Source organism: Sarcophilus harrisii, chromosome 2 (assembly GCF_902635505.1).
Source record: "Sarcophilus harrisii chromosome 2, mSarHar1.11, whole genome shotgun sequence".
Lineage (NCBI taxonomy): Eukaryota > Metazoa > Chordata > Mammalia > Dasyuromorphia > Dasyuridae > Sarcophilus > Sarcophilus harrisii.
The window spans coordinates 235,247,415-235,259,677 of NC_045427.1; the positions used below are offsets into that span (position 1 = coordinate 235,247,415).

At 33.4% G+C, this 12,263-nt stretch overlaps 1 protein-coding gene across 7 annotated transcripts in view; it reads right to left on the reverse strand.

The window, feature by feature from the left end:
* Positions 1 to 12,263, reverse strand: part of ANKRD60 (ankyrin repeat domain 60) — an 85,404-nt gene that overhangs the window by 54,710 nt on the left and 18,431 nt on the right. For 5 of the 7 annotated variants that reach the window (XM_031951681.1, XM_031951682.1, XM_031951679.1 and 2 more), the window contains 4 exons: positions 6,272 to 6,404; positions 5,807 to 5,913; positions 2,345 to 2,487; positions 347 to 493 (listed from right to left, as the gene is read on the reverse strand). In XM_031951681.1, the coding sequence (XP_031807541.1) occupies positions 347 to 493; positions 2,345 to 2,487; positions 5,807 to 5,913; positions 6,272 to 6,404 (530 nt within the window). Of the gene's footprint in view, positions 1 to 346; positions 494 to 2,344; positions 2,488 to 5,806; positions 5,914 to 6,271; positions 6,405 to 7,841; positions 7,915 to 7,950; positions 7,976 to 12,263 lie in introns of those variants that run through there. The other 2 variants (XM_031951680.1, XM_031951683.1) reach the window with 2 other exon arrangements.

Here is a 12,263-nt window from a genome sequence, read left to right on the forward strand (position 1 = left end):
ACTATTAAGAACCCCAACCTCCAACATAAATTCAAGATTCTAGGGCAATGAATAAATTTTTTTTCTCACAAATAGATTGAGGATCCTTACAAAAAAGCTAGTGCCACAAAGAACAAAACAAAAAACTAAAACTAAAAACAAAACAAAAAATGATGTTCAATAATAAAATGCTAATTTTTAATAATAAAATTAAAAATTGTGGAATGTCACTTGTTGAAAATATGATAAATATTAAGCAAAAAAAATACTTCAGACTGTGAAAGTCTCTTTATACAAATTACCATATAAACATGTGAAGTGAATATTTATATGTTACCATATAAATATGTGATCAGGATTTACTTACATTCACAGCTTCTGCTTTGTATTCATCATCACTGTCTGGAGCAGATAGGTCCAATAGTATTGGGCAGACTTTGTTTTCAATATCATTTTGAAAAATTAGATCCTGTTCCAATAGAATTAACAGTACTTCCTGACTTGATTTCCTAACCTAGAATAGTTTAAAAAAATAAAAAGGGGGGAAGAGGGGAGTGGGTGGAAAATTGTTTCAAAAAAGGTTTTCTTCTCCTTAGACATATAAAGTTATAACAATAGCAGATTAGCATTCTAACCTTCTATTCACACCAAATATAGAGCTCTAGTTGCTGAAGTTCAAAAAAGATATGCTGAAATTAGAACATGGGCAGAGAAGGATAATTAAAAGGACTAAGGCAAAGAAGCAATTTCCATATGGAAACTGACCAAAATCAAAATGAAAACAAACAAAAAATCCAAACCAGGTCTCTTTAAATTGGAAATATAAAACTGGGGGTGGAGTGGGACATATAAAAGAAGTGAAAAATGATTTAAGTTGTAAAATCATGAAGGCTATATAGAATGAGCTTAGACCCCATAAAATCTGAAACATAAAAAGTTTTAGAAAAATAAAAACAAATATATAATGATACTTTACACATTAGATAAAAACAGACTTAAAAGAAATTAACCCCTCCCCAAAGAAATGGGAAAACAAGTTTAAAATATAAAAAGATTTAAGTAAAACTGAGATAAATGTGTATTCCTAATCTCTCTTTATAATCTATTATATTACTTATCAATCTAAGCTTTGCATTCATGGCATAGAGGTCACATATATTAAAAATTTAAACAAAAAAGCTATATAATCAAAGTGGGATTTTAAGATGATTAATCAGAAGCTGTGTTTAGGATGGACTAGAGAAGGGAGAGGATTAAAGACAAGGAGATTAATTAGAAAGCTAATGCAATAAATCCTGGTGTGAAGTGATGATGGTTTTCCAGAACAGAAAGAGAGAGAATAAAGGATATTAGAAGGGGTGACAAATGACACTAGTAACCAAACAATATGAGGTGATGAGAGAAAGAGGATCAAAGTTAACTTCAGGTTTTAAGCCTGATTGAAATTTAACAGAAATGGGGAAATTAGAATTTTTCAGGGAAAAAAGCAATTCATTTGGTGTTAATTTAAAGATGAGATACTGACAGGACATCAAGGTAAAAGTATCTTACAGGCATTTGGAGATGTCCACCTAGACACCTCAGGAGAAGAGTTGGGTCTGGTAATGTGAGAATAGAGAGGAGAACTAAGGACATAGAGGTTAATAAGTTCTCCAAAAGACAGAACACTTTTTAAAAGTTAAAAGAGAGAGCTTTGCCTTAGGATACAGTTAAGAGAACAAGAGGAGAAAAAGATGCCAGGAAAGAGCAGTAAAAAGTAGAAATACATGTCATAGAGGCCAAGAAGAAGAGAAAGAAAGGGTGGTCAGTAATCTCAACTTTGAAAAAGAGCACAAAGGACCAGTGAATCTGTAAAACAAAGGGAGTGGGCATAGTGACTCAAAATCCTCATGAGCTCCCAATTTCTCAGTATGATTTGACTCTTTACAATTAGCAACTAAATCCCTCCTCAAATCAACAAAAGTTTGAGGGTTTCAATAGAATTGTGAGGACAGAAGACAGATGACAAGGTTAAAGAATGAATGGGTGAAGGAAGAATAAAAGTAGTGGGTTCAAAACGCAGGAAGATAATACATCAAAGAAACTGTAGATCAAGATGTTTTTCCTAGACATGGTGATATATACATGTGTGTAGTACAGGTTAGAAGGAACCTATTAGAAACATCTACTTTGTCAAATAATTACAAGGATCCTGAATAAATGGAATGACTAATTCTTTAGTCACTTAACACAACACAAAAAGGCTAATATCTACTATACTGGATAACAGAAGGCACAACTCTTCTAAAAGAATTTAGTATAATTAAATAAGAACAATTTTGCTCACCATACAAAATTGGACAAAAAGACTCAAAATTTTTCAAACCTGATTATTTGGATCCGTGAGATATCGCACAACAATGGGCATAAGATATTCAGAGAAGGCCAATGGAAAATTTGGTCGGTTTTCTTGCAAAAAAATGGCAATGGGAGGTATTTGTTCCATCAGCTCTGTCCGTACTGTAGGTTCTATGGCAATGAAACAAACAAACAAAAAGAATTTATATTTAGAATAAAACAAGAGCAAAATTAAATGGCTCAGTGGATAGAGCACCGCCCTGGACTCAGGAAGACCTGAGTTCATATCCTATCTTTGAAATTTAATATTTACTAGCTGTGTGACCCTGGGCAAGTCACTTAACCCCAAATGTCTTAAGGGAGGGGGAAGAAAAGAATAAAATAAGATCTGGTTATAGTATACATTTAGAACTTCTAACTTTTCCTACAACACTTCAAAAAAATCCAAAACATTGTAGTTGAAAATAGTTCATTTATATTTATGCTAGTGAAAGACAAAAGCTAAGTGAAGATTTCAAAGCATAAATAAATCAAACTGGACAATATACAAGACACTGAAACAATATGCAAAAAACATTATAACTGACTACCTGTGTAAGATCTATAGGTTGTTATAAATTTCCTATGAGAAAGAATATATATTAATCATAAAACATATCCTCCTATAATTTATTAATCTGTTATTTTTACAATTCTAGTCATTGTAAAGGCCTCATAAATAGTAACTAATTTAAAAGAAATACATTTAAAAATTTTAAGCTATCAAATTAAATCTTTTAAATGTATATCTAAAATTGGGACCATTAACCAATATGCTCCAAAGACCCAAAATGGATTTGCTAGGCTCCAAATATTTAAATGAGGGAAGTCTTGTAAGAGAGATTGACCAAGAGAGTTCTAAAACTCAATTTGATGAGTTTTCCAATCAACCTGATGAAATTATAAAACATAAACCTTAATCTCGGTGACAGTAGGCATGTCTACTATCCTCTTACTGAACAATTGCTGATGCCAACAACCCCATCACTAAGTCAAGGTAACAATCTTGATTTTTTGGTTTATTTTTCATTTCCTTTTTACTTTTCCTACTCGGAAGACAAAATAGCATAAAATAGGTCTGATTCTAAGTAAAAAAAGAAGCTTATGTTCACAGTTTTTGCTTGCCAACACTAAGAAATTACTGCCTTGGAGGAAAGGCACACAGAAATTGCACATGCTTGCAGATGACCTGAAAAAAGAAATCTTGAGAATAAACTTATGTAAACTCAGGAAATAACAAGAACCAGGACACTGGAAAACTTGCTGCAGAAGCATATGGTAAAGGGCAATAGGCATGTATATTTGTTCAGCAACAGGAAGTTATTTCTTATTTCCAACTCTAGTAACCCTTAATTCTCTCTCCATTCAAGACTCATATCAAAAGTCCCTTCCTTCATGAGGGCCTTCCTGACTCCTGATCCCCTGCTTTTTAGTATTCCCTCCTCTCATTGCTTTGTATTTATTTTCTATATGTGTTTGTGTATGTACAAGTATGTACACACACAAGTGAACACACATATAGGATTTATGTATTTCTGAATATTATATAACCTCAGTGTAGGTAAACTCCTTGAGGAGCAAATACAAAGTTGTCTTGCTTGCTTGGTCCATGACTAGCACTTAATAAATCTTTTTCCCCCCACAGGTCCTATTCCTCTGAGTTCATGCCTATTCATGGCATGAAAATGACCTTGGAGATTCTCAAATGTTTTATCAGTGCAAGCTAAAAAAAGCTTACAGACTTACTATATTGCTGAAAATCAGCAGAGCAAAATTGAGGTTCACTACTTAGCTGATCATAGATAGAATGTTTTTGGTCAGAGCAATCTAGTAAGACCTAGAAACTAAGTCAAGGAGAAATTATTTAACATAAATTAATGAAAGGAATATCCACAGATCCTTGAAGCATTCAAAAAAGAATATTTTAAAATATTTGAATGTTTCAAGGCAAAATGATCAAATTATGAAGCAGGATTCTGATTTCAAGAGATGAATATCATGTGTGTGCAAGCATGTTGTATATCTACAGAAATAAGAGAGATACATAGATATCATAGATAAGACAGATGTAGATATTATTTCAAAACACTTGATATTTTGATGACTTTTAAGGGAATAAAATCAAATCATATAGAGTTAATAAAAAATTCTTTCTATATAGAATTCATTATCCTAAAGACAACAGGAAAAGATAATGATAAATAATGGAGAAAATATGGGAAAACAAGACATTAATGCATTGCTGTGGAGTTGTGAAATGATCTAGTCATTCTGAACAGCAATTTGGAACTATGCCTAACGGGCTTTTAAACTGTGTATACTCTTTGATCTACAAGTGTCACTACTGGGTCTATATCTCAAAGAGATCATGAAAAAGGGAAAAAGTCCCACATTTGCAATAATGTTTGTAGCGGCCCTTTTGTAGTAGCAAAAAACTAGAAACTGAGGGGATGCCCATCAACTGGGGAATGGCTGAATAAGTTATGATATATGAATGGAATATAATATTATTGTTCTATAAGAAATAATCAACAGGCTGACTTCAGAAAATCCTGGAAAGTAAACTATTGCTAAGTGAAGTGAGCAGAACCAGGAAAATATTATATATAGTAACAGCAAAACTGTGTGACGATTAACTATGACACACTTAGCTCTTCTCAGTAATACAGTAATCCAAGACAATTCCAATAGACATTGGATGGAAAATGCCATCTGCATCCAGAGAAAGAACTGAATGTGAATCGAAGCCTAATTTTCACTATGTTGTTGTTTTTTGGTGGTTCTCCTTTGTTCTGATTTTTCTTTCCCAAAATGACTCATCTGGAAATGTTAATAATTCATTGGCATATATTAATAAGCAGACAGACAGAGTCCATTTTCTTTATACGATATACATGGGATTTGGAAAAGGAGATGAAAATTCCACTTAAGATTTATCTTCAAATATCACAGATGAGACTAAAATAGGTAAACCATAAAAATCATGTCCAATAGGCATTGTACTTTGTTTTGTATCCTTTATTGCTTGGTAACAGTTTAGCAAATCCATCAACAAATGAACAAACTAAACAAATAAAATCTGTATGTGCCTTGGCAAATAGCAATATCATCATTTACTATTTTCTGAAAATCAGTACTTAATCAAATTCAAATAAGGTCCTCAGTATTATTTTTGAAATTAATTAATGGGAAGAAAGTAAGGCCAAATCACAATCTCCCTGGGCCTCAGTTTCCTCACCTATAAAAATGAGGAGAGTTGGCATAGATATTCTATAAGGTCCTTTCTAGCTCTTGTTCAATGATCCTATGATTCTAGTTTTCAAAGTCTAACTTAATGATTACCTGAAGGTTCTGAATAATTTAAAACTAATAAGTAAAATTTTCAAAATGAGAATTTTAGTTAACCTAGTTAGCTAGTAAGTTGAAAATTTATATAAATTATTTCACAAACCTGCATCTTCTGACAGTCTGACCACTATCTCCATGACAGTCAAGAAATCTTCCTCATTATTACTGAAATCTCGGAAGACATCCAACAGTCCTCTAGCAATAATCTGTCTAAAGAAGGAATATAATAGCTCAACACCATAAACAGACAAAAGATCATTCTGACATAAATGTTTATCAAGTAAATGAAAGTAAAAGGAAAGAATAAATACCATTTTTAAAAAGATACTTCAATCTCAATTAAACAATCTATTTTTCTAAATACTTAAATCCATTTAACAATTTTAAACACCATGAAATTGAGCCACTTTTTATTTCCTATCTTACTAGGTAATTAAGTAAAGAACAAGCACAAGAAAATATACAATTAAATGAAAGTGTGTAAAGGAGAAACTAAACACAATAAAATGAAAAAAATGAATTTTCCCCTGCATACACTCCCAATCTCCCTTTCCAGAGAGATTCTTACCGGTTAAAGATGTTATCACTAAAGGCATACTTTTCCAATCGAGCTAGTGGAGTCAAATTATCTTGTCCCGGAATGTCCAAGAAGGCAGTTATCCTCATGCTATCACAATCTGGCCCATAATCTTCAAACCCAACTTAAAGGGAAAGGAAAAAAAAAAAAAAAAATCTGTTTATCAACCATATAAGAAAACATAGGCAGTCTGGTTAAATGAAAAGAGGGTGAGAGGGAGCCTTTGCTTTGTAGTCAGGATGACCCTGGACAAGTTGCACAGTGGCTGCCGCTGTGAACACTTAAGTATATCCTCTTCTCCCCAGGCTTTCATGATGCTTTTTCTTTCTACCTATCTGACCTATCCTGATTTATCCTCCTCCTCTGACTTACCAAATATGATGCCTTCCCCCCAAGTTATGTTGGGGCCTCTTCTGTCTATAATTGCTCCTTTGTTGATATCATCTACTCTCATTCCTATGTAAGAAATTCACAAATCTAACAAGTCCAGGCCCAATCTCTTTCTTGAAAATTAATCCGATATTACCAAATACCTGGTTAACATCTCTACATATATGTCCCAGATATGTCTCAAAAATCTAAAACCAAACTCGTATTTTCTCCAAACCTACCCTTCAGAATTTTCCCTAGGCCCTCAAGAGAAAGATGTCATCCTTCACTCATCATTCTTTCCCACCACCCTAGAGCCAATCAGTTGTTAAAGCTGCCATCTCTATTTTCATAACATCTCTTGTATATCATTTCTTTTCTCCTCCGGCATTGCAACTACCCTAGTACAGGCCATCTTCATGATCTAAGGCCTAGAATATTGTATGTCTACTAAGGGCCTAAAGTCTCTCCCGCTTCAATCCTCTTCAACTCAGTTGTCAAATTGATCATCTTAAAGCACAGACCATATAGTACATTCAATAAACTCTTGTGGTTTCCTATCACTTCTAAGATCAAATATAAAATCCTCTTTGTTTTTTAAAGCCCTTTATATATTTATCATCTGACCCCTTCCTTACCTTTCCTGGCTGCTTATTATGCTTTATTCCCCCTTTCAATATATTTTGTAATCCAGTGACACTGGTCTACTTCCTTGAACAAAATACTCCATCTCCTGACTCCAATCATTTGAATTCCCATGCCTGGAACACTCTCCCTCTTTATCTCTGTCATCTGCCTTCCCTGGCTGCTCTAACATCTCAGCTAAAGTCTCACCTTCTCTACAAAAAAGCCCTTCCCAGTCTTCCTTAATCTTAGCACCTTCCCTATGAGACTACTCCTAATTTATCCATTTATCCCGAGTATACTAGTTTGTATATAGCTGTTTGCATGTTGTTTCTCACATTAAACTGTGAGTCCCTTGGGGGAAAGAACTGTTTTGTGTGTATATGGCCTTCCTTTGTATCCCCAGCATTTAGCACAGTGGCTGGCACATTTTAGACACTTAATAAATGCTAGATGATTAACTAATATTACGCTTTCTCAAGTACTACAACCTTAAGAGTCTTCCTTGATCCTCCCCCTACCCTTCAACTCCCATATCCAATCAGTTATTAAGTCTTACAGATTCTACCTCTTTTAATTCTTATATCTACCCCTTTCTTGTCATTTATGAAACTTTTTATCTTATTCTAGTCCGGGATTTCTATCAGATGAGTATAACAGCTTCATAACTGGTCTACCTCCAGTCATCCTCCACATAACTGCCAACTGATGTTCCTAAAATTCTGATCTGACCATAGTGCCATCCCATATCCCCTCCTCCTCCCACCTATCTTCATTGTTTCCCTGTTGTCTCTAGGATAAAATACAATTATCTCTGGCTTAGCATGAAAGGCCTCTACAATCAGACTCCCACCACTCTTTTATCTATCACTCCCCTTTATGCATTATTTATGAGGTCAAATTAGCTTGCTACCTTTTTCTTGCAGGCAATATTCCACCTATCTCCCATTTCTGACGCTTTGTACAAGATGGCCTCCACATCCTGAACAAACTCCTTGCACCTGATAGAATACTTAGCTTCCTCTAAAGCATAACTCAAGTACTATCTCCTACAAGAGATCTTTTATCTCTAGCTGTTAGTACTATTTTCTTCTTGAAATTATTTCATATTGCTTAGTATGTATTTTGTATTTACTTACTTATGAACATATTGCATCATCCCAATAGAATATAAGCTTCATGGCAAGATCTGTTTTTGTACTCCAACAAAGATCACAATGACTTGTATACAGTAGGCACTAAATTATATTTTGAACTGAAGCACTTTAAGTCTCCTCATCTATAAAGGGGATGTTATGAAGAAAATTTCTTCTAAGTATAAAGGATTATAGATCTGGAGCTGAAAAATCTTATAAGTTTAAATTCAGCAGCTCTTTTTCAGTTTTTGAGAACCCCAGTCCTTAACTTTTAAGGATTCATCTAATTCATAAAGCATTTGTATCTTCCATAATAAATGCAAAGTTTATATCCATACTAACTTCACACAGCAATGTTAAATAATGTAAGACAACTACAGCAAAACTTTATTTTAAAAAACTTTATTAAAAAAATTTTAAATATTATGTTCAAATTCACTTAAAGTGTTGGAAGAAAGAGACAGGCAATTAAAAAAAGGTTTAAGTCTCTTTACGCAGTCTGTGGAAAGAAGGTAAAATTGAAAAAGTAGAGTTCATCAAGGAAACCATGAAGAAAGAAGGATCAAGTGAATTTGGTTGCCAGCAGTTTAACACTCCCTGTTTCTAAAGAGTTATAGGGATTTGGACAAATGGAGGAGGAAAAAACCACATATGATCTTTCCCCCAAATTTTTGTTTCTAATATGTAAATGGTTAAGGGGAAATTTTTCATTTAGCTCAAATTTGTGATTTTATTTAGAGAAGTGTTTTATTTAGAGGATTATTGGATATAGTTTAGAAACTGTACATAATCTGTTATCTGTAGAGTTTTAGAGAATTGTCCAGGGCACAAAAAGGTTAAAACTCCTTATTCAGACAAACCAGGACTTTATTCTCAAAGTCATTTTGTCTCCAAATGGAAGCAATGTGCAAACAAATTGAATATCTTCGTTTTGGGAAAGGTAATAACACCTCCTTCCTCCTGATTTGAATTCCACTCTCACCCCAATTCTTTTCTAACTGAAAACTATCCCTCTGAATGTTGGTCCCTCATCTGGATTATTTTCAATTACTTTACTGCTTATGACTACTTTGGGCTGAATCTGGATTAATTAAACTCCAAATTTATCTTTGGGTTGCTGTTAGATAATTCATTTCCATGTACATATCAACATATAGTTCAAATAACAATCTGCTTTTCTTTATAGCTTGCTTAGGTATGGGGTGGAGGATGAAAGTGGAAAAAAGTAATAAAGTAAATAAGGAACACAGCAGAGAACAAAAAAGCAATTTACAAGAAAGTAAAGGAAAAAAACAGGACATTCATGAATATAATTTCTTCCACTAGTATGTATACTTTCTTGATGTGGTAATTTGTAATTATATATTTTGAACCCTCCCTGATGTTCTGATAGGCACATGACAATGTTCTTTTATTTGTTTGTTTTGTATTCCTTTTCTGTTTTTCTTATTCTATTTTTTCCAAATAAAATTAATTTTAAAAATATAACAATCTGATCTCAAACTGTGCCTGTTATGCTTTGAGGGACAACCTACAGTGTTTGCAGGCAAAATACAATGGGAATCCTAAGTATTATCACGTCACATGGCATATGACAAGTATTTTCTTTAATAATAGAATCTTTTAAGTTGAGAAGAATTCTCTCTCAATTCATCTAGTCAAATAAAAATCTCTTTAAATAACCTCAACAGAAGTCATATAAGTCTCCTCCTGAAGCCCTCCAGAAGATTCATCACTTCTGAGGAAGCTTATTCCATTTTTGGACAACATCAATCACTTAAAAGTTGGCTTTTTTCCCATTATATTTCATTGAAATGTTCCTTTCTGCAACTTACATTCAACAACTTCAGATTCCTAGTTCTAACTTCTGGGGTCAAGCAAAGCAAATCTAATCCTTCTTTTACATGATAGGCCCTATACTCAAAAACTCAAAAGACTGTTAAATTGTCCTTTGAAAGGATGCATGGTAAAGTGGTTAATTCTGAACTTCTGAGTTAGAAAGATCTGGATTCTACGAGGGATCATGCCTCTGATACCAGTTTATGATCATGGGCAACTCACTTGATCTCTCTTTCAGTTTCCTCATTTAAAAGATGAGTATTCTAACATTTTTTATAGTCCTAAATTTATTCTCCTAGATCTTTCTCAGGCACAGTATAATGGGACTATCATCTTGAGAAAGCTGTTCACAATTTTGAACCCTGTCCCTTTATAAATGAAACCTAAGGTTTAACTTTTTAAGTTGCCTTGTCACAATGATGACTCATACTGAGCTTTCTTTTAGTCTAATTAAAATACCCAGATCTTTTCCACATATATAATTAACAAGGCACTCTTACCTCCTGCATAGTTGTACAACTGATTTTTTTAAACCCAAGTATAAGATTTTACATTTAACCTTATTACATTTTTTATTAGCTAGGAGCCATCGTTTTAGTCTTGTTTTATTGTCCAATATTGTACTTCTACACGCCAGTTTTAAATTATACCCATGTTTAATAGACATGTCATTTATATCTATGCTTTAGGTGCACACACAAAAATATCTAGTATTGACAAAACATTTTAAGGTTTGCAAAATACTTTACAAATTTTATTTAATTTTATTCTCATTACAATAAAACCTAGAAAGTGGGTGCTATTATAATCACCATTTTGCCAATGAGGAAAGTGAGACAGACACAAATAAAAGGATTTGTGCAGTATCATACAGCTAATAAGTGTCTGAAAACAGATCTAAACTCAAAACATATTTAGCACAAAGCCAAGCATAGAACTCTACTTGAGACAATCCCTCTAGATTAGTAGTGTTCCATATGAATCACAGATCTTTGGATCCAACTGTACAATCAATTTTCAATCAACTTTAATGATATATTCTAGACTTTTTGACAATTAAAGTAAAGCTTATTTGTCTTAGAGAACTGAAGCATTCATTTTCTTCTCATTTTTGAAATTCAGGATTGTTTATCTTTCTCTACTATTATAACTCTTCTCCTATTCTCAGTTTTTCAAAGCTCAATGACAGCAGTTCAGCAATCACATCTGTAAGAAGCCTGGGCTATGGAATAATGGGAATTAGGGTAGAACAGATAACTGGAGATTATCTAGTACAACCAGGTCATTTACAGATAAGAAGACTGAGGACCAGAAAAGGTAAGTGAATAAAGAAGATCACACATGATTTAAGGAACAGAGCTAGGACTTGAACCCTGGTCTTCAAATCCATTGCTCTTTAAACTATATAACACTCTACAAATCATCTAAACCTGATGATTTGAACTCCCTGAGATCTTATTATTTATATTGGGTTTTAATTCCCTACCAATCATTTCTGTTTTACAGGCATTTACAAAAAAACTGTTCCACTTTCTACTGTCCATTTATAGTTTTAGTCAGTCCTTTCAGTTGTGTCTACTTCTCATGATCCTATTGAAGGTTTTTTCTCCAGCTCATTTTAAAGATGAAACTTGAGGCCACCCTCCAGGTCCAGCATTCTATCCACTGCACTATCTAGTGATCATTCATTATCACTGCCCTATCTGCCCCATTTTGTAGTCTTTCTGATCATCTTTCTTCTGGCAATGGTTTTATCTTTTACATGCACCAAGAGACTTCAGAGCATTTTTCTTATTTTCTAATATTTTTCTTACAAGATCATAAGTCTTATTTATCATATTCATCAAACTATATTCATTATCAGGGTTGTACTTGCCTTTGCTTATACTTTTAAAGATGAATTCCTAATGCATAAGTATTTGGTAAATGTCTACCATTTGCAACACACCCTCTCACCAGCCTTTTTAGATAATATTCTCTTTTCTCCCTTATCTGCCTCATTTATATCTACACCA